The sequence below is a fragment of the Cyprinodon variegatus genome, unplaced genomic scaffold, assembly GCF_000732505.1.
Source record: "Cyprinodon variegatus isolate N-32 unplaced genomic scaffold, C_variegatus-1.0 Scaffold435, whole genome shotgun sequence".
Lineage (NCBI taxonomy): Eukaryota > Metazoa > Chordata > Actinopteri > Cyprinodontiformes > Cyprinodontidae > Cyprinodon > Cyprinodon variegatus.
Genome location: NW_015150888.1, coordinates 664821 through 688722, shown reverse-complemented (window position 1 = coordinate 688722; position 23902 = coordinate 664821). Strand labels below are relative to the sequence as shown.

At 37.2% G+C, this 23902-nt stretch overlaps 1 protein-coding gene across 1 annotated transcript in view; it reads right to left on the bottom strand.

Annotated features, from left to right (window-relative positions):
- The window catches only part of LOC107093614 (nck-associated protein 5-like), a 216017-nt gene that overhangs the window by 33407 nt on the left and 158708 nt on the right, over positions 1-23902 (bottom strand). The window contains exons 7-11 of the mRNA XM_015388791.1: positions 19002-19163; positions 16304-16372; positions 13078-13116; positions 12789-12908; positions 977-1081 (exon numbers count right to left, since the gene is read on the bottom strand). Coding sequence (XP_015244277.1) covers positions 977-1081; positions 12789-12908; positions 13078-13116; positions 16304-16372; positions 19002-19163 — 495 coding nt within the window. The remainder of the gene's footprint in view (positions 1-976; positions 1082-12788; positions 12909-13077; positions 13117-16303; positions 16373-19001; positions 19164-23902) is intronic.

Here is a 23902-nt window from a genome sequence, read left to right as displayed (position 1 = left end):
CCCCTTTTCCTGTCAGCCTACTGTTCATAAAAACAAGCCACTAGTGCCGTTAAAAATTCAAAAGAGAAAAAAATATTCTGAGTATTTTTTTCTCATATTTTATTTTTCTAGATATGGTATTATCCAGACTATAGAGCGCATCTCACTATAAGCCACGGCCACATGAAAAAAAAAACAAAAAAACTGGAAACGTACATATTTATGTTGCAGCGGGCTATAACCCGCTGACATCTACTGAACTGTCCCCCAGCAAACACGTAGGGGGAACTCTACGTATCGCTTCCGTTAGTTTGTTGCTTTGCAGCAGTGAGTTCTTTCACTGAAAGATGGGCCTTCATCAGCTCTTTATTTCAGGTCTGTGGGAGTTGAGACCAGTCTTTATAATGGTTTGTCAGCTTTAATGCCCCAAATAAATGTCAAAATGGGTGAATTTAGGACATTTTTTCTCCTTGTGACTCCTGCTAAAATGTTCTTGTACTAAATGAAAATTAGCCACCATTCTTTAATTTCCTCAGGTGGTTTGGAAAAACCCACAGAAAAGACGCACCTTTTTATAAGCCGCATCGTTTGAAGCATGGGGAAAAAAGTAGCGGCTTATAGTTCGGAAAATATGATGCATATTTGTTCTATTTTATTTCTTTTTTTACAGATTTTATAGTTTCCGACTGAAGAGGCATTTCTATTGGTCTGCTGGGCGTTAGCAGCAACATTTTTATTGGTAAAGAGTGCAATGGGCTTGAAGTAAAGAGAAAATGATATTTGAAAGACAATTTATAAAAGATAGACGTAAAAATAATAAAATAGGTAACAAAAAAAAAGAAAAATTGAAGTTTGAAAAAATTAATTTGTAAAAAGAAATTTTGAGAAAACAGCAAAGACTCTTTTCACAGGTCTTTGCAACAATAATAGAGGAATAGAATCCCTCTATAGTGGCAGGGAGGGATGCAGATACAGGGTAGAGGTGGTTTCTGCTTACGGTAGAAGGAGAGTCTGTGTTCCTGGAAAGCAGGAAAGCCTTGCTTCTCTCCGGCTCCAGCAGCAGATCAGCCGCAGACAGATCCATGATCCGAGAGTGGAGTTTCTGTAAGTCCAAACAAAAAAAAAAAAAAAAAGGACACGGTACGGTGAGTTTTAGCTACAGGGAGCTCAAGAGATTGAAGTCAGCCTCCCTGTAAGAATTGAAGATTTCTTTATTGATTCTTTGCACTGTTTAGATCAAAACTAAACTGATTATACAGGCTGTCAAAATATGAAAAAGTGAGAACTTAAGGTCAAGGCTGAGCAGCGTTTTACAAATCAGATCCAATTCGTTGGAGCCGATTTCTCTCTTCAAAGTCATTACAGCCATCGGGCAGCCAAAAGAAAAAAAAAAAACGAGTGTGAAGAGGAAATAATTGCATCGGGGGGTTAGGGATTCATTTGATTTGCCTCTGTTAAATTTATGTCCAACTCTCTTCTGTTAGTTAACTCTTGCACATAAGAGGGAAGGACTCAAAACCAAAAACATTCCCACACATTCATCTCCGAACTTAATTACGCTCGATTCCCCGTGCTCAAATTAACTTAAGCTGGAAATAAAGAGGAGCAGAATACTTGATCTTATGTTACACTTCCACTGCCAAGAGCCAAACGAACGCTCACTAAGGGAGTATATGTACAGACTCTGGTGTAAACAGTAAGGCTTGTGTTGTGTTCTTGGAGAAAAAAAAAAAGGCAACATAAAACATTACATAAAAGATGATAGAAAATTGGAAAGTGTCGTCAATGGATGTCATTTTCTTATAAACGAAATGCTTTAGTTTTTGTTCCCTGCAGAATGCATCCCTCTGATGGCCTCTGTTATTATTTTACTTGAAGCATAAAAGCATCTATGCTTTGATATTTTTTGTTTTTGTCCACATTTTCACAAACTACTGAAATAAAAAGCTTGTTTTGTACTGAGAAAAGTCATTTTGCCAAATTTAAACATAACTCGTCGAAAAAAGCACTCTCGCTAACAGAAAGTTTGATGCAGTTTATTAGGACTTTATGTGAAAAACGAAACATGGCCTTCAGCTGATTCAGTGTTTTTTTAAACCACCTTGAGCTGCATTTACAGCTGAAAGCCTTTTGTTGTATGTATGCATGCATTTCTTTATTATTTGTTGCCAAACAGTTCAATCACACTGCCAGTAAAAAACATATGCTAGCTGCAATTCAATTCAGTTTATTTCTATAGCGTCAATTCACAACACATGTCATCTCAAGGCACTTTACAGCTCACCAGATCATACAGTCAAATTGATTCAAAGTTTTCTATCTAAGGAAAACCAGTTGATTGCATGGAGTCATTGACTCTTCAGCAATCCCTCACACTAAGCATGCTTGTAGCGACAGTGGAGAGGAAAAACTCCCTTTTAACAGGAAGAAACCACCAGGCAGAACCATTTGTAAATTAAAGCAAATAGATATTCAATGAGTGAGAATATGAAATTAGAAGTTAAGAATCTGGTTACAACATTGCCAAAATACAATGATTTATAAATTGATGAAGCTGTTACACTCCGTGCCAGTTGGTGACGCCGATAATAACATTCGTTAACCGCCATTGAATGGGAAGAATACGGAGAAGACAAAAACGTAACTATGAATTTTTATACTTTTGCTAAAATGTTGTCTTGAACACACGCAATTAAAGGTAAGATCTCTTTCCTTCTTCTCTCTCCTTGGTGGTTGGCGAACAACCTTCAGTTGCATTACCGCCACCAACTGGTAAGGAGTGTAACAGCTTTATTCAGGGTTGTGACTTTGTACTTGAATTTTTTCAAATGTAAACATATCTGAACAGTGTGCGTTTGCAAACGCAGGTCCACGAACATGAACAGATTTAGGATTCACGTTCATTGCTTTTTTTCAACTCATAAAAATGTGAAATCCTTTGTGTTTCTCTGTGTGAATTAAGAAGTTACAAATAAAAGTGAAAAAAAAAAATGTTAAAAAAAGGGAAAAAAAGCTTTGCAGCAACACAAATACAAATTAAGAATTTATGGCATCAGTATGAATTACAACCCTCGGTGAAGCTGGTTTTACTCCTTACCTGATGGTGGCAGTATTGTTCCTAAAGGTTGTTATTATATTGCTTTTTAGCAAGAAGAAAAGGTTATACTTTGCATGCTTTGAAAAAAAAAAAACATTTCAGCAAAGCAATTATGCAAACTATAACTATCAATTTATCGTTCTGCTCCTAATTTTTATTGTTAATTGCGGTTGGTGAACAATGTTTAGGTTAACGTTACTGTTATTAGAGGTTATAGCCAATCTGATAAATCTGTGATTTGAGTTTGTACTCATGCAAGTTCGTAACTTTTTAACTTGTATTTGTAACTTCTAAATAGTGTTGCACCGATACCAGTATCAGGCGTGGCCCCGATCCAGCACTAAAATGGTGGTGTCGGTATCTGCGAGTACCAACAAATAGGGCACCGATACCATTTTGAGAATCAAAAGTTTATCCAACTATTGTCAATCATTCCAGGTAGGCAATAAAAAGTTCTACTGGATTCACTTTGTATTAGATTTTTCCTGTTTCACAAAGGTAGGCAGCAGCTTGACAAAGCCATGATGGCAATTATTTTACATCCAAGTAGTATGCAGTTCTTCGTATACACACATACATTCAGCCGATATGATATCGGGCCAAAAAACGGCATTGGCGCAACGCTACTTCTAAACTTGTTATCTCATGGATGTGACAAATGAACAAATGTATGTAGGTCAATAAATTGGAAATAAATTTAACAAGTGACACATTTGTATTTGTGGCTTGTTGCCAACCCATAAAAACAGGACATTATTTGTTTTATCTGTGAGAATAAACATATAAGACAAGTTAAAAACTTACAACCTTGCAAAAATAAAAATACAAAGTTACAAGTACAAATTTACAAACCCCTGATGAAACTGTTTACACTCCTTAACACTTGGTGGCAGTAAAGTTGTTTGAGTAGCGCTATCTTTAGTTCTGTTATTGTCTTTTTCCTATTTTCCTGTAATAGTGGTTGGCAGACAACCTTGTTATTTCCGCCACTAACTGGTAAGAAGTGAAACAGCCCCATCAGTTTGTGATTATGTCTTGTATTTTTGTAAAGTTGTAACTAGATCCCTCAGCATCAATAACTTTGAAACTCACAGATGAAATATCTTTAAAATGCATGATTCCCACAGGATGATGCTGCTACAATCTTGTCTTATCCTGTTTGATGGTCTTCTTATATTTATGTAAGTTGGGGGTTGACTGTAACCATTACAAAACTTGAAATGACATACTTTAAATCCCAAAGCATGATACAACCACTACCTTGTTTGATTGCATAGATAGTGTGTTTAGGGTGGTTGAATAAAGATTTTGAATGAAGCTATTATAACCCTTCAATATGGAGTTTAAGTCTGTGTAGATTTGTTGTTCTAATGCAGCCATGCAGACATACTCTGAATTGGAAACCTTTATCTCGTGTGCCATGATTGTAGATAAGCTCATGCTTAATTTGACTAACTTTAAATACTTAAATATAGATATATACTGATCGATAATTTGTATAAAAAATAAAGTCATGCAATAATCAGATACATTTGTTTTCTTTTCTGTCTTTTCTTTAACTCTTACCAGCTTCCTTTAATGTTCCCCCATATCATGATGCTGCCACCACCATGTGTCACTGTTAGGTTGCATTGTTTATGCTGTTAAGGTGTTCTTAGGTTACTTTTAAAGTTTGGGTGGCTTTATTACACAGTTACAAGTTAATTTTTGTTTATTAAATAAAAAAAAATCCCAAATGAAAAGGAATTCATGTGAAATATCCATAATTGTGATTTTTCTGTAAGTCACATTAGTGGGCCATGCAGTCAGCGCGGGATGGGAGTGGCAGGTTTGTCGCAGGGGCCTATGATCTTATCATATGGTGCTCTATTTCACCTCCTCAGCATCCTCATCAAGCATTCAGTCAATAGTGTCACCGGGTCACGAGAGGGATGATGGTCGAAGGCAATGGAAGATGACAAGGCCGTTTTTTTTGCTGTGGCTTTTTTTAGGTTCAAGGCCGAGCTCAAAGTCAAAGATATTCAAAGTTCCCGTTAACATAAGGCAGACTGTAATATCATGTAAATACTTGCCCCTTTTTTACCATCTTCAACCCAAGAAGTTTTTGCAAGATATTCTACGGAAGACAACAAAGGCCCTCCGCTGTTCGTTAGCTTTTTTTTTGTTGTTTTGACAGCAGCCATATTTCACGATAATGAATATCAGCCCAGAATAGCAGCAATAGGCAGCTTCCAAACAAATCCGTCAGTATCGGCAACCGCTGTCAAAAAAAAACACACATCGGGGGGGAAAGAGTGTATGAAGCACAGTGTGATCAACAGGTTTTATTATTAAAGTCTGTCCTTTAAAGGTTCAGTTGGTTATAACATCCATCTTCAATGCATAAAAATACTCCGGTATTAAAAGATCCGTATATATCTCTTGTTGTTTTTTAAGCAACCTGATAACATTATGTCTTCATTTTTATGTTTTGCATTCTTACTAATGAGGTCAGGGTGATTGAACTGGGAGATATATTTGTAAAAAAAAAAAAAATTTTTCTTTCCCCCAGTAATGGGTGACTCATCTGACACCTGTCATACATGATGAGCTGCGTCGCCCGATGGGTGGCGGTACGGAGAAGAAGCGACAACCAGAGACAGCCCTGGTTTATTCCTTTTTATTTCCTAAGCTTTTTGAAATAATAGGTGATATTCACAGGAAAGCATTTTAGCTAAGAAAAGGAGGGGGCACTCAGTTCCCATCCAAAGCATTAGCGGTTCTTTATCAGAGGAACTCGAGAAAGCCGTGGGGAGCTGGGGCCCGTTTAATTACCGATAAGCAAAAAAAAAAAGGTCCAGATCTGGATGAGAAACTCAACGCTCTTACGGCTGATTAAGTCTCCTTCTGGCCTTACGAGGAGTACGGGGGGAGAGAAAGGGAAAATTCATGCGGAATATTTCTCTGCCTCCACTAAACAGTCTGCATCTCAATTTAATAGGAACATTTGTAAGAGAAATTATTCCTCTGCAAGTCATAATAGTCTGCTGCAGTGCATGAGCATGAAGAAAAGTGAAAGAATATAAAAGAAAATGTTTTATTACTTTTATTTCTGCTATGTATGTTACACATTTTTGGACCAAATTGGCAAGTTGAAAATATTTATATATATTATTTATATTAATATAAGCAAAAATCAAAAAGAAAACAATTCATTAGGGGTAGGATTTTATAGTGAACACGTTTAAAATGAGATAAAAACATGGTAGTTATTATGCAAATTATATATTTGAAAAACTGCACTTCAAATCTACCATATTGTAAAACAGATTAGAATAAAATTTGTTGTATTGGAGAATCAATGGTTACAGGTTACATTTTAATGTTAAAAAGCAGGTTTTGTTTTGATGCATTTCAATTTAGAGCTAAGGTTGTTATTTTCCCATGTTCCCCATTTTTAAATCTGGAAAAAAAAGAGATGCATCTGGAAATAAAACATACAAACAAAAAAAAACTAAAAATTATACCTTAAGTTAAATAACTGTTAGCTGTTTCACTAAGTTTATCCCAAATAATTGAACAAAATTTCACTCTAAAAAGAGCGAATATATATATATATAAATATACAAATATACAAAAATAGTGTGTAAGATGTATCCTATTGTATTTCTTTGTTGATAATGACATCATCTATGTAATAGCCAAGCTAATCACCTACCAAAAATTAGTATGTAATAAATAAAGATAAAGACTTTTTTTATTTTTAAAATTGTCAAAAACTAGTCTAATAAATATTTTAATTTCAACAAACCGCTACAGGACACAGGTGTACATCTCTCACTGTTGCTTTAGTACTGTTTAGCCTATATTACTGCTAAGTTAATGGCTTATAATCATTTATTCTAAAAGAATAACAATTATTTTTTAACACTTTTAAACAAATTCACTTTTCCTCCCAGACTAGAGTGTATATTCTATATAGAGTGTGTATATAACTACTTTCAACTCTGTACCACAGAACCAGCCAATAAAAAAACAGAATACGAAAAACTTTGGGCACCCCATTAATCCTAATCATTTTTATATCTAATAACTGATGGACACAGCAATATTTCAGTATTGAATTGAAGTTTATTGGACTAACAGAAAATGTGTGGCACGCATTAAAAAACAATTTTACAGGTGCAAAAATATGGGCACCTCAGCAAAAAAGAGACGTTAATATTTAGCTAAAACAACAGCCTCTAGTCGCTTCCTGTAGTTTTTAATGGGTTCTTGGATCCTGGATGAAGGGATTTTTGACCATTCTTCTTTGCAAAACAATTGAAATGAATATGAATTCATATGACTGCAAGAGATTTGGAAATACTTTAAATATAAACCATGACGTTGTACCCCAAAGCTAAGCTAATCTGTTAGCTAGCTTATTTTTCAAGCTCAATATTCTCTTATAAAATGGAGGATTTTTCTCACAATGATAAACGTATAACCTTGAGCACTGCATCGTTGTTCTTTTATTAAATACAAAAAATTTAGTGCTTTCTGTAAAAGCTACTAACTGTTAGCTTTTATTATTTTTGGCGAAAATATTGAAAAATAGTGGCAATGTTAACATAATTTCAGAAATATAATTTATGCAGTTTAGAATGTTAGTGTTCAGTTTAGGCTTTACTTGTTTAACTGTACTGTAGTGTGTTAGAGCTAAATTTCCAGTTTTCATTAACATATATATATAAAAAAAAGGATTAAACACTAAATTAAAGCTAAACGAAAGCGATGTTTTAAGCTAGCTCTTTCCAAAAATCAAGGTTTCTGCTAAATCTTTTTATAAACATAGTACTTTTGACCAAAATAAAAATTAATTAATCCTTTTGTAACCAATATTTCTGAAATAGATAAAACCTAAAACATTGATGAAAAAAGTAATTATAATAAACATTATGTATTTTGCTTTATGTCAGGGGTCTCGAACGTTTTCCAGGCCAAGGACCCCCAAACTGATGGCGAGATGGAGTGGGGACCCTCTAATTATATATATTTTGTGAAATTGTGTTATATCAAACTGGTCTTATAGTCATTCTATTACAGAAGGAGTAATGAAATGAAAGTAATTTAATTATTAAAGTATTTCTGATTCTTGGTTGATGGGACAGGGGTTGTGAATGAAACCGTGCCCAGCTTGAAAGAGCTCCTGTGTGTCGCTAATGTGTGCATTGATGACTGAAAGACATCTTCTGCCTCCATTTATCTGCTTACTACAGTGTGTTGAATTCATGTTAATGTGGAATTAAAGACATTTCAATTAGTGGAAAAAACTTTCGTGACCCCAATACAGTACCTCCGTAGACCCCCTGTTGAAGACCTCTGCTTTATGTGACTAATATTTCTTAAGAGAACTGTAAACAATAAAAAAAAAAAGTATAAAATTCTATTAAAAACATATTAATTGTTTATTAACCAAAATCTGTTTTGGTCTTTTGAAAGAATGTCCTTCTCCAGTTTTAAAGCTGAGCTATTTACCTCTGTTTCTCCATATTAAATAGACATCTAACAAAGATGTATTTATCCTCTCTTATAGCTCTATAATTTGGACAACAATCAAGTATTTGAAGGGAGTACAAATAGATCTTCAGTAGGATGTCCCCATCCTCCCTGACATGAACAAATATAGAAGTATTTAACAGTTCTCCCACACACAGGAACTCATGATGAATGCGGCGAACACGACATAGCGTCATAATATTATGATTAATTCTTACATTAAATCCCCCGTTTGCTTGTGGGAAAAAGTCGCTACTAATTTTAAAGCAGCACGCAGTCACGAGTCGGAGAACTTATTCGTTTACGTAAACATGCAGGGTTATTAATTTTCTTTTCAGCTGTCTCACAAAGACGCGTGATTTATAGATGCCGTCTCTGCCTTCACACAAAGAAAAAGCAGAAACAAATTGCGGTCTGAGCCGTACTCTATCATGTTTCTTAGGGTCTAAATTCACATTTCCAGTGAGATTGGACTTCTGGCGCTTCCCTGTGGTATCATCAATATTCCCCTCCCTCTCTTTTATATAACAGCTTCACTTAACACTGTTCCTCCTTGATCAATAAAGTCACAGGAGGTAGCTGGAAACTGACAAATCGCTTTAAAGCAGACTCACATTTATAATATTTCTCTTTCCTCTCTTGTCTTTACTCCATTTACTCTGTTTCTGCCTCTTCATAATTTGCCCTTTTTGTCAGTGCCGCTGCTTCTCTGCCATCTCATCTCTCTCCATTTTCACTCCCCCTTGTCCTTTCTCTCTAATCTTCCCTTCTTATTTTACATCCTCACCTCTTTCTGTCTCTTTCTGCTGTCTGGATTAAATGACAGCTCTTTTCTGCTCTTCTCTCCATTGCATTATTGTTATTTTTTTAGTTTCATACCATCAGCAAATAGCTTTTGTGAATTTTTTAACAATTATTTGAAATTGTGCTTACTTTCAGAGTGGCAGGTCTCCTTTGATAAGCTCCCATTTTTAAGTAGAGCTCATAAGTACAAAGACGCTTTTGTAGGGAGGACCAGGAAGATGAAATGAACCAATTTTCTGCTACATGGTTTAGAGTTAGCGGACAATTTAAGCACAGTGTGATAGTTCCAGAAGCGGCTAGCAATTTAGATTTATCTTAAAGTTCAGATTCATTCTTGTGTAAAGTGTTCTATGCCGTTTTTGGAGGTAATATAAGGTAGCTCGTTACGCATCGGTCATTGAGGTGAAACAGCTTAAGCTGCAAAGAAAACAAAAAGTCCTCTTTATTTCTCATAAAACTATTAAGAGCAATAAAAATTCTCCTTTTTGTCAGAACACAGCCTTTTTTATAAACCTTTGAGCATGAACTTTCCTTATGGGATCCTGTGATCAAGTGCAGCACTTTGTAAGTTAATGTGCAACTGTGACTTGCAGTGACAAATGCACAATAAACCAATCATAACCATCCACAGACTGGAAAGACCTTGAAGTAAAAAAATATATATATAATAAAAAAATGTGTGTATATGACCTAAGACTGAAATTGCATTCGCTATGAAAGTGAGTTTTTTCACAAACTAAACTGTTCAGTCTGCTCTCTGGACCCACAGTCTCTTCATTCTCTTTCTTTTTTTAAACTAGTAAAGCGAATGCTTTCACTTTAATGGTAACAACCCACCCATCTAGCAAGCCAGAGCAGTACAAATGCACTTAAACTCTAAACAGCGTCCTGTCTGAAAAAAAGGAACAAATTTGAAAAAGGCCACCAAATTCGTTGGTGACAAGAGACCCTGAGGGATGCGGCTAAAAGGGGCGGGGCTTTAGTGAGGACCTTGCCTTGCTGTTGCCAACTTAGCATATCTGTCGTTACATTTAGCGACTTTTGAGACACATCTATTGTGTTTCTTCTAAGTAAAATGTAGCAACTAGCGACAAATCTAGAGCCTTTTTTATACATTCTTGAGACTTTTAGCAACATCATGAAAGCAATGATTGCTCTAGATCAGGGTTCTTCAATGTTTTCCAGCCCAACGACCCCCAAACTGATGGTGACATGGAGCGGGGACCCCCTAATTATATATATTGTATGAAATTGTGTTATATCAAAATAGTCCTTTAGTCACTCTATTACAGATGGAGTCATGGGCGGTTCTAAACAGTGGCCAATGGGGGCCAGTGCCCCTGTAGATCATGTCCTGGCCCCTGTACTAAAGACATAATACTAGGAGAAATTCTAATGATGATATGTGACAGAGTTGACATGGTTTCTGATAGGTCCTTTGGATCTATTTAATTTTTTTTTCTTTAAAAAATTATTTTTTACTAATTATTTAAAAACAATAGCTTCAGTGATATTAAGATAGAATCCCAGTTTTCATCTGTTGCTTTTTTCAAAACAAATGAAAAAATACGGCTGAATTTATCAGTTTTTCTTGAGTTCTAATTCTGATTTAAAAAAATTTGTAATTTTAACTTAATTTAAAACTTAATTTAAAAAATATATAAAATGCCTAAATTAAGAATATATATTGACCTAATATTCCTCATAAAAGCTTTGTTTGATCTTTTTTGATATATTTATATAGCTACAATTTCTTGAGTTGCTTTTTTTTTTTTTTGCTATGCTAAGGGACTTTTATATTGATTTTAACGATAATCCAAATTAACATTTTTGAGACAAAAATAAACAGTTTCAGTTAGAAGACATAAAAAATGTCACTGTTTTAATATATTTCAATACCTTGCTCGTTTTTTTTTTTTTTTTTACTTCATGTTTTACTGTGCCCCCATNGATAGGTCCTTTGGATCTATTTAATTTTTTTTTCTTTAAAAAATTATTTTTTACTAATTATTTAAAAACAATAGCTTCAGTGATATTAAGATAGAATCCCAGTTTTCATCTGTTGTTTTTTTCAAAACAAATAAAAAAATACGGCTGAATTTATCAGTTTTTCTTGAGTTCTAATTCTGATTTTATAGAAAACTATAATTTTAACTTAAATTAAGTTAAAAAAAAATTACAATTCCTAAATGATGAATATATATTGATCTAATATTCCTCATAAAAGCTTTGTTTGATCTTTTTTGATATATTTATATAGCTACAATATCTTGAGTTGCTTTTTTTTTTTTTGCTATGCTAAGGGACTTTTATATTGATTTTAAGGATAATCCAAATTAACATTTTTGAGACAAAAATAAACAGTTTCAGTTAGAAGACATAAAAAATGTCACTGTTTTAATATATTTCAATACCTTGCTCGTTTTTTTTTTTTTTTTTACTTCATGTTTTACTGTGCCCCCATAAAAACACACTGGACCCCCCTTGGCCCCATGGAACATTTAGTCTAGAACCGCCACTGGATGGAGTAATGTAATGGAAGTAATTTCTCCCTGGGATTATTAAAGTATTTCTGATTCTGATTCCTCGTTGATGGGACAGGTGTTGTGAATGAAACGGTGCCCAGATAGAAAGAGCTCCTGTGTGTCGCTGAATGTGTGCATTGATGACTGAAAGACATCTTCTGCCTCCATTTATCTGTTTACTACAGTGTGTTGAATTCATGTTAATGTGGATTGAAAGACATTTCAATTACTGGAAAAAATTACAGGGGTATATTAAAAAAAGAAAAAAGACTAATCAACCAAAACTTTCACGACCCCCATGCAGTACCTCCGTGGACCCCCTTGGGGTCGCGGACCCCCTGTTGAAGACCTCTGCTCTACAGCACATATAGTCTAGATGTGTTCTGCAGTATAACTGTTTAATAGCCATTGGCTTACTTCCAGGGTTCTTCCAGAGAATGTTGCTAATCTTAATTAAGGAAAGCTTTCAATTATAGGTACATCTGGGAACCTTATAAACTGTAAAAGGGTTAAAATGTGAGATTTTTGTGTGGGTTAAATTTTAAAGTTGTACACAGAAGAGGAGAAGTCATATGAGGCATACATTTACGATTCTTGCTCGGTCTCTGTAATTTAACCCACCGACACATGGATAATACATCTAGATCACACCTAAAGTGTGTTAGGCCTGAGTTCAGATTTCAGAGTGTTTTGATAAAAGCGAAGCATAAAAGAACTTATTTTCTAAAGGAACTGACTCTGACTTCAATCTAAAAAGGTAAACATTTGACTTTAAGGTAGAACTCTAGGTTCACTGGACGGCTAAATTAAAACACCTACATCAGAAAAAAAAAAGAGAAATGGACAGCAGTGGCATATTTCACCTGGAGAAGCAGGTCCGACGCAGGCTTGATCCTCTGCTGGAACAAAACACTGAGAGCTCGGTTTTGCTGCTCAAGGTCGAAAACTCTCGTTCGCAGCTTCAGACATTCCTCCCTCAGATCCTGACACAGGGAAATAAAACAAAGGGAGATTTTGTTTGACGTCTAGCTAATTTAGTGTTAAAACCAAACAGGGAGAACTTTGAACAATTCTTGAAGAATTATCCATCCATTAACCTAAAACGCTAAAAGAAGTAATTTAAAAACAAGAATAAGAAAAGATCAAACAAACCTTCTGTGTAAGGAGTGCTTGCACAACTTGATTGGCAACCTTTGAAGAAAAAAAAAAAACATGATTCCAGCTTTAAGTCTGAGCTTTTGAAATGATTCCTCAGCTTAAAACAGACAAACACAACATATTAGACATTTTTCTTCATTTTTCTCTCATGCATTTTTCTTTTGCACTCCTTCCTCAGCCCCTCGCCTCCTAATGGTGCTATCGACAGCGCCTGGTTGATGTACAGGCAAAGGCACGACTAGCTAAAGTGCTGTTGTGCCTGGCAGTCGGTCTCAGAGCGGCTCACGCCCGACCACAAGGCCGATGCAGACGCGGCTCCGATTACCACTCATCGATTGCTCATTAATAGCGTGTGAAGCTGCGGCGACTGTGTTGAACGCGCCCACTCTGGATTATTGAATGAGCCGAGACAAGGATAAATACGGTGAAATGAGCCCTGCCTCTAGTTACAGAGCAGCCCTGGAGATTATTCCTTATTAGAGGGCAGACAGTGGGTTTCTCCATGTTGTTGCTGTGAAGGTAGGGATGAGTCAAAGACTATACCTAACACTAATACAGCAGATATAACGGCACCATTTGAAGTCCTGATCCTCTTTCCAATCCTTTCTCTTTTATCCCAGTTTCTTCCCACCTCTAGAGGAACATGTTCAGCCCCTCGAGGTTCCTAGTTCCAGGACAAATTGCTCAACTTGTTCTTGCCAGACTTACTTTCCTAAGGCGTTACTCCCTTGCCTCTCCCCATACTCTCCTGGGGCCTTTCAGCCAGGCTACTTCATCCCTGAACAGCATTTATCAAACACTCTCAAATAACCAGAAGGCTCTGAAGTGGTATTGTTATGTAAACTATGGCTTCAGCTGCACTGCTGATACCGACTTATGGCTGTTAAAGCGCTACTATGTGCCAAAGCTGTGAAAGGTGAAGTAACAGCATGAAAAGGGAATTCTCATCCATCCATCTGAAAATATGAATTCATTTTAGATTACAGATGTTTGATATCATGGGTAGTGGCAGCCTTCTATATGGGCGGTATGGGCATATGCCCAGAGCAGCATTAGAAATGGGGAGGAAATGGAAGCACCTTTAAATGAAAATACATAGTGTTAAGGTTCCAGTTTGTGGGGTTTTTTTTGTTTCTTTTTCAGTTCCTCCGTGCATCCACCAGATGGTGCTATTGTTCTTTGCTGGTCTGGAGGGTTTTGTGTTCTTCTCTACCTCCCACACCTGCAGCCTATTTGGTCATCACTTCCTGAGGAGTATTTAAGCAGCAGACTGTCTTCACTTCGACGCCAGAGTGTTTGCCAGTATTGGGTATTCTAGCCCCTCTGAGTTTGCAGAGTCTAACTTTGAGTCCCTGTTTTCTTCTGAGTTCTCAGCGCTAACCAAGTTTTGTCTTCAAGTCTTGGAAGGGACTCTTTCATCACGCTGAGAATTGGAGACAGATCGCCTTATCTGAACGCCATTCAATTCTAGAACATTGTGACAGTCTGCTCAACTGCTCCTCAGGACCACCATAGTCTGCCTGTCCGCCCTCCAATGAACAACACCTTCTACCAGACATGGGCAATGTGGAGTCAACAAGTCATCTCCATGTCATGTATTTGTTCTACCCAGGCACTGAAGCAGGTGAGTCCAATCTTCACCGTGAATTAACCTGTGCAGATTGGACTCACCTGGTTAATTGGCTGGGTAGATTAAATACATGACATGGAGATGACTTGTTGACTCCACATTGCCCATGTCTGCCTTCTACAGAGCAAGCCTCCACAAACAGGAACTCTGGAACCTCCCCTAACAACCACAGTGAGTCCAAGTCAAACCTTAAATTTAGACGTCAGGCAGTTTTTCCCACTGTCCTTTAACTCACCACTCTGATCTCCTCCTAGGGTTTCCAGTTCCGCTTCACCAGACCGCTGGATTTTCCCAAGCTGAGAATACCCTTAGTTTTGTCTCTCTGAGTTTAACTTTTGTCTCTTTAAATTCCATTCAGTCAATTACTTATTAACTTTTACCCTGCCTCTGAGTGGTGTTCTTCATGTGGGCTACTTTAAAAACCCATCATGACACATAGCTTATGTGTCAGTTTACTACTCAAACAGTTTTCTTTTTGAATAATCTTTTCATTCCTCCTTGTCATTTCCCACATACAGTTTATGTGATGTGAGATTTTTATCTGTGATGATAGAAATATAGTTACGTTACATTTTTGCAAGTATGAATCAAAAATTTATACGAATGACAGCTTTACGATTATGAGTCCATAATCCCTGATGAAACTATTAAACAACCCACTGGTTGGTAGAGGTAATGTACCTGAAAGTTGTTGGCAAACCACCATTAGACAAGAAAAAAAGAGAAAGTTAACAAAACCATTGATTTAAGGTTAAAGGCATGTACATTATTAGGTTTGATCAATAATTGTGCTTTCTTCTTATATCTGCTCATCTTAGGAGATTTGTACTCATACATCTTTGTTCTGTACTTGTAGTTTTTGCAAAGTTGTACCTTTTATTTCTAACTTTCAAACTTGTTTCCTCATATATGACAAATCAGACATGATTTTCAAGAAATAAAGACACATCTCAGGGTGATCTTTAACACATTTAATTACCTATATGGACTTACATTACACAATTTAGACTCATATGCATATGTTGTTTTATTGAAAGTTATGTTAACTCAGATAAAATGTCATTATATGCCACACTTTGCCCCTTCAACATGAATTGAGGTGAACAGTTAAATTATTGATTCCAGTTTGTAGATTTTGAGTTGGCAAACCTTTCCAACCACTGTACCTGTAAAATTGACTGACGTTAGATGCATTCCCTTGCTCTTCCAATAAATTAAAGTATTTCTTTGAATACTTAATGCCACTTGAGAGGGTTGAGGAATTTGAACTGTTCAACCATTTGACATGCGATAACTACCCATACAGGGTTCATCAGATCTACATGTCCCTATTTCTTCCATACATATGGTGTTGTAGCTTGTAAATGTGAGGCATTGTCTCTTTTCAGAGTCAAAACTGTAGTTAGCATTCACCCCAGTATTTTCTGCCTTTGGCTGGAGTAAATTGCCAACCTGGAAGATAATCATTGTACTCTGCAGAACCTCATTAAAACCCTAATCTTCAGCTTCACAATACAGTTCATTCAGTGCAACCGAAATTCAGCGCACATGCAAACTTTTCAAGGGAGGTAAAACCAAAGGCTGACTTACCTCGTCCAGACAGCGCTCGTACTGCTCCCTCTGGCTCTCGTTCTCCAAGGCCAAAGCAGAGTTCTCCTCCTGCGAATGACACGTTCTCCTTAGTTACATCAGGATGTGACTAAACAACACGGAAGAAGACAAAGGCAGCAATCAAGCAGAGGATCAAGGAACGGGAGCCTGCCCTAAAAAAAAGGTCAGACGTCGACTTTGAACAGGGATAGCCAATAAAAGAAAAAAAAATCACCAACTGCAACAGAGAAAAAAGGTCAAGGGGACGGAAGTTATGATGTTGAACTTTTGGGCTGCAAGAGTTTGGATCTAATAAGAATATCTCCTTTGCTTGCCGAGCGCCGAGGCGGCACTCTATTGATCTCGGAGAGTTTCCAATTTGTGAGGCAGGCTGCGTATTAGGACCTGTCAGCCTCCTTTCGCTTCCCTCGCCCTCTGCCCTTTTAGCAGAACCCACCAGGCCCTTGATGAAAACATGGAAAAACATAATTGGGACCCAAAACATTCCAGAGATGCCAACGCGGACGAAACACAGAGTAATTAAAGCGTCAGAGCGTGGGAATCGGATTGGATGCAAACTGATGAGTAATTAAACAAAGCCTTGTTGAGTTCAGCAGTTCTATTATTAGATCCACCATCTTATTCATTAATGGTGTCATTGCTCAGAAAAGGCAATTCATCTTAAAAGAACAAGATATTTGAAATGTGTTTGTTTAGTCAGCATAGCACACACGCATGATTGACTGTTTTACTAATTAAAGCCTTCCGATATCACGCTATCAGACTCACAATTTCCTCCGTGAAAGCTTGGAAAGAAGAAGGTGTTGAATAATATAAGGATGGAGAAGATAGTTGGAGTTTTCTTTAAAAAAATATTGTGGGTATATTGTATGCTATAAGAATATGTAGTTTGAAACCATTAAATTAATACATTTAAAAATTGGCAGCTATAAAAGTTTTACAAAAACAAAATTTTGTTTTTTATCTTATGATAGATCCATCTGGGCTATGAACGGTAAGGGTTTCACAATTTTGTCTTTATTACTCAAACAAATTTGATTGATATTGATTTTCCTTTTCACTTTTTTCTTTTTAATCTGGGTGTTACTGCCCCCTGCTGGTTATTTCAACACCAGGCTTACACTGAATGCAGTGTAGGGTGAAGGCATCTTAAGGAACCCTGATCAGTAAAATCAATGTGTACGCTAACATTAGCCATGCTGCAGGTGCAGATATTTTTATTTCATTTAATTTTTTTTTCTAATAAATTTTTTAGCATTTTTTTTTTCATATTTTTGTATGTGTTTTTATATATATATTTTTTTATATTTTAGCTTTTCGTTATTTTGTTGTTTTTTTTTAATGAATTTTGCAAATTTCAAATTGCGTTTTTACGATCATGTTCTTTTCACTTCTAGGGCGGGCTTTCGTCTGGAGGGAGGAGCGAAGGATTCATTTCTATTGGTCCGCTGGACGTTAGCAACAACAAGAGTTAGCTGTTGTATCGGACTAGAAGTGGAAAAAAAATTATCCGTAAAATGCAGTTTAATATGGAAACAATTCAGTAGATTTAATCTGAAAAGGAGAAAATTGAAGAAAAAAATAATGTAAAAATAAAAAAGCTGTCAATTTTTTTGGTAGAAAACAAAAAAAAATGTTAAAAGTGATTTTTTTTTTTTACTGTTTTCTTGTGTAAGAAGTTTCCAAATTGTTATTTCTGGATTTCATTTTGTTTTTTTTTCTTTTGCTGGCATCAATAATGGAACAAAATTCACTCCATAGCTTCAGCCTTTTTATATTTCTCTGACAACATAAGACAAAAACATGACGTAAACTGGAAAAAATGCTGAATCAATATTGAAGGACTAATCGCCATCTCATGTTTAATCTGGATGTGCTTGGTCCTTATAGTTGATGTGTTTTTTTTCAGATTTATTAGGTAACAGATGTTCCTGGGGTCACAGAAGGTGACCCCCATCCATTTCTCCCTCAGATCTGGGTTTCATCACTCGCTTCTCGTCCATGGCGCGTGTTCACCAAGCTAATGAGCGACCTCAGCGGAGCTGCAGGGAATAGGAGCCGAGCAGTGCTTACTTAGTGTCAGCTGAGCTTATTCACACTGTGGGTTGTTGATGTATTGCCTGTGTTTTGTCCCCTCTGCTTCAACCGCCGGTGCATCCATCAACTCGCACGGGCGAGTGGAATAAAAAATGGCAGATAAGATTTGATGAAGCTGTTTGAAACGTAACGCTTGAGTAAGGGGGGGGCTGCGTGGCGGGATTAAGGGATTGGGGGACAAAAATCCAGCCAGAATGAGAAGATTTATGAGATTGTGGGAACATTTCTGAATGTTAAATAGACAGGAAAAAGACATTCCTCTTTCAATGATCTTATTTCATCGTTATAAACCGTTTAAGTATAAATCCGCGCAACCAGAAGCATAATTTGATTAAGTCTGAGACCTTTAATCGCTTAGAAGATCTTAAGGATGTGTGTCCATTGGCTTCTTTAGGAAACAAGGCGCTAAAATCCCTGAGCCTAGGGATAAACAATCCATAGCTGTAGTGCAGCCAGCGAGGCTTGGTGACACCTCTGCTCTCTCCAAACATTTGATGAGCTGTCATGCTTTCAGACACAACCTGCACGCCGTCTGGCCAGATAGAGGGAAGGGCTTCTTTGATGAAGACTGAAAATCTACCTCCAGGGCCTTGAGGCGCTCCAGAAGGGGCTTGGTTTTGTCTTTGTCCTCCTGGTCCTGGATGCCATCGTGTTCGGGATCCAGCTCGGCTGGAGTCGCCGGCGGGATATCGTTCTCTGCGGGGCCGTCGTGACGTTTCTGCACTTCCTCTAACAGTTTATCCTGCAAAAAGTGAGAAAAAAAAGGATACACATGTAACTTAAGAGGGAAAGGAGAGGGATCCTGTGAAAAGAGGGAAATAAAAATTAGACACAAAAGGAAGAAGGCGATAAAGGTATGACAAAAGCTAGTAAGGAAACAAGGAAGAATGGGAGCTATGACAAAAGGAAAGAAGGACGGAGGCAAGGAAAGGAGGACATAAGGTGTTACAAAAGGAAGGACAGTACAGAAAGCCCGGAGAAAAAAACAGGAAGAAGAAACAAACAAATAACACTGAAGATCCCATTTACAAAATATTCCTTATAGGAGGCGCTTAATTGTACACATGCAAAATTGTTTTTAATAGGTGCAATAATTATTACATTGCAAGCAAGATGAATTGTTTCGTGATTTCACAAACTAGCAAAAATACATCATTGCATATATGTTTGGCCTCGATACAGAAATGTTTTGGACCAATAAAATAAAGTGACGCCTATGACAGAAGCAAAGCAAACATGGCTGTGCTGCTTTTAGCTGGAATACCCTCTATTTTATTTTTTAAGTGAGCAAAAGGAGGCTGTTTTTGTCTTTGCAGATGGGAAGATGGTTGCGGGTTCCTCCTGACGGATTTGGTTAAAGTGATTTATCAGTAAATCCACTTGTTAAACAAATTGAGCTGCTACTCCTGCTGTGATTGGCTATAAACTCAACAGGGGATGCAGGTAACCAATCAGCTCAAAGAATTTGACTGAATGTCCAATCCTTTTTAGGGAGTGTTTCTACGGGAGCCTTCCCAGATCTATCCGTGTAGTTCAATTTGAATTCTACGTGGTATCCATCTAGCTTTTGCCAGGTTACTATCAATATGCTTGTTGGATGTGATCTAAAAATACTGCTGTGCAAATGTTTAGGCATGCAAACTGATTTAAAATGAGCAAACTTGGTTTTAAGGGCAATTTGAGAGTGGCCATAAAGAAAGATGAGGTTCTAAGCCATTGAGATAATGGAAGAAGAAGGGAGGAAATAATGATAACAAGAGCTTATAAATAATATCTATAGAACATTTTAAACAGGTAGCATACATCTATTTGCTAGAACTAAACTAAAAAAGATTTGATATGAAAGTTGAATATAAAAAGTATAAAATCTGAACATGAGAAATTCGCGTTTGTCTTTTGATAAATCGACGGACAAGAAAATTCCCTGTTGCAACAACCAAGAGATGTGACCATGTCTCTCTGCAGGTTCTTTTGATTTTCTTTGTCTTTTTTTTATTTTTTATAAAAATCCCCTAATATTTAATATATGTAATTTTCTTCTCATTTTGGTTTAATGGCATAAAGATTGTCTGCCAATGTTTTCTTCATTAATATCATCCTACTGTTGTTTTTTCTAATGGTCCAAATATATTTACATGAGTGCAGAATCTGCCTCCATCCTGGCGTGGTATCAACGCCTCCCTTGTTGCAACAAATAACCCGGATATTTTTGTGTGTCGGTTTGTACCTGACTTTAAGTAGTACTTAAAAAGATGCTAAAACTGTATCCACAGATGAGTTTCAATTTCGAAATAAAAAAATCAGCGGATACGCACATGTGGTCTCCCATTCATCAATACATTCAGCATCCATGCTTTGCCACTCCGTACATCAACTGTCCTTTGTTAAAGTTTTGTGTGATTGAATCATAAAGGTTTTGAGACTTCTGTAATGCGGAGGAAGAAAAACTAATTAGGTTTAAAAATGGTCACCCCCAAAAATCGGCATCATTTACCAGGGATCAGTTAGACTGTGGTCAAAATAATAGGTGTTGCCCTTGAAAAAAAAAACTGTATCAGTTGATTGTTTAGTAATCTGAAAAGAATATGAGGAAATAAGACAAAAAAAAAAGGTCCTGAACCCAGGTGCACTTTAAAATACGGAAATAAAATTCCATACTTTCGGCTACTACATTGGAACTTTGTAGATGACAGAAGAGAGGGAAAATAAGAGAAGTTGGCCAAAATTATCAAGCAGATGGGTGGGGATCTTTTAAAACAGAGCAAAGACAAAGATAAAAACAGAAAAATACAAAAGGGAACGTAAAAGGCAGGAGCCAGGGGGACAAAATGGGAGAGGATCAGATGGGCAGATGGGACAGAAGCTTCGACAACAGAGCTCCAAAACATCCCAGAATCCCTAATCGTGTTTCTCCAGTTTTTGGTGACCTTCACGTCTCTTTGGTCTTCCTTCTGGGGGACCCAATCCTCTCCCTCCTTATCCTCTCTCTGGCTCATCCCCCGCTGTCTTTGACTACCTCTCACTTTTTCTTTATCCTCCCGCTTCCTGCGGTTTCTAGTCATTAATGACTGCTGTTAATTAGATTCTAAATCGGCTTCGAATGACTGCGGAGCACCAAACATCTTCGTAAGAAGACAAAATAGAGACACTGGCAAAACTAGTCAAGAGATTGTTGTTGTTTTTCCATCTCTGCAGCCTGGATCTCTTGATTGATTCCCCATAAAGCTAAAGCAGTGGAAAACAACAGCCCTTTAAATAAATGAACACAGATAGGGCTGAAACAAGTTGGTTTTGGATTCAAACACGTGAGAACTTCTGTGTTTTGTCAATGTCAACAGGACGTGTTGCAGGTTGATGGGCAGTTCAATAAAAAGCTACTCAACGACTCTTCTCATTTCTCCACCAAAACACCAGAGAACGTTCAGCTGTTGGTTTTTAGGCTAAATCTAGTCGTCATTGTCTTCGTTTAGTACTGAAATTGTTTTAAAAAAGCAAGTATTCGCCAAACTGGCTGTTTTTGGTCAGTCTGATTTTGTCCCATTTCAGTCCAATAATAGACATTAGAAACTTTCAGATCGTTTTCAGAATGACAATCTTTTCAATAAAAATTACGGCTTTCCACCTTTCACTTTTCAACCAAATGCAAAAGTTGTTTCATGTCATTAGGATAGTGTGAAAGATTAGTTTAAAATGTTGCATAAATCAGTATTTTTGGACAACTCAGGGGTAAATTTGGAGCTAACCACATGGAATGGACCAAAAGGAATCCCAGTGATTCTGATGCGTTCACAGCAAATGCAAAGCCTATGAAAGAATCGACGCTTTCGCGTGTTTTTGTCAGCCTGAAAATTCGTCAGAAATGCGCCTGGCAAGCAGTAGCAGGTGAAAGGCTCCACTACCTCATCAGGTCTTTTGGTGGTTGGTTTCACCTTGACATGGCGGTCCTGGATTTAACGGAAAGCCAAACAAAGCTGCCTACTGTCTTATTTGTTTCGTGATGCAATAATTTCTCAATTTTGCATCACTAACTTCTGAAAAGTTGGCTACTAAAGACAATACCAGACCCAAAACCAACTGAACAGGAGGTAGCAGTAAAGGGCCTTAAAGGTAAAGTAGAAGATCTTCTTTTGGATTTGAGTTTCCTGTTGTTCCTCTAGTTCATGTATCCAGCTAGAACTGAGTTCAACCATCCATTGTAACTCCCCTACTTTAACCATCACTTTAAAATGGCTGAAAGTTACAAGAAGCAACCTTCTTACAAGTTAAAGTTGGGGGTGGAGGGTAAAATTTATTTATTTTTTTTCCTACTTGCTTTGGTTCTGTATTATTTTCCTATATTTTAATCATGTAAAGCACTTTGCATTGTCTTTGTACTGAATTGTGCAATACAAAAAAATTTGCCTTGCCTTGCCTTGCCTTGATACAAATGGTTTGAAACCCTTTTTATATCTTTTTTTGGCTCAAGCTTAGGTTAAGCTTAATTTCCCCTGTAATGGCCATTGCGTCATTGCGATGGAGTATTATGGCCATACTAAGACATATATGAATATACATACTGTATATTTTCAGGTCCTCTACCAGAGGCCTGGGAGCTTGAGGATTCTGAGTAGTATCTTTGCTGTTCCTAGAACTGCACTCTTCTGGACCGAGATGTCGGTTGTATTTCAAGGGATTTGCTGTAACCACTCCTCCAGTTTCGGGGTAAGTGCCCCATAGTGCCCCAATGACCACGGGTACCACCGATGCCTTCCCCTTCCAGGTTTTCTCCAGCTCTTCTCTGAGCCCCTGGTATTTCTCTAGTTTCTTATGTTCCTTTTTCCTAATGTCGTAGTCACTTGATTTTGCTATGTCAAACACAACAGCTTTCCTCTGCTTTTTGTTCACCACCACAATGTCCGGTTGGTTTGCCATTACCATTTGGTCCGTCTGTATCTAGAAGTCCCACAGGACCTCGATGTTTGCAGCCCATACTCTGCACAGATGTTCCTGTATACAGTTCCAGCCACTTGGTTATGGCGCTCCATGTAAGCGTCTTACACCCTGCAGTTATGCCTGCTCCTGTGTAGCCATGATGACTGCCTCTGTGCATATATAGTGTAGTTATTCTGTAACATTACCAGATTACAGTTGTAATATTCCCAGAGAATTGTCGCAACTATACAAGATAAAGTCATGACATTATGAGAATAAAGTAGTAATATTACCTGATTATTGTCGCTCTGTAACATTGCCAGATTAGAGTTGTACTATTACCAGAGTAGAGTGGTAACATTCCAAGATTAAAGTCGTAAAATGACTAGATTGGCGAAGGTGGTGTTGGATGTAGTAGTTTGCCCTGAAATCAAAGGATTGACGGTTCAAGCCCCGACTCTGACTTTCAGTGTCGTTGTGTCGTTGGGCAAGACACTTCACCTACATTGTCTACTGATGGTGGTCAGAGGGCCCGGTGGCGCCAGTGTACCGCAGCCCCACTTCTGTCAG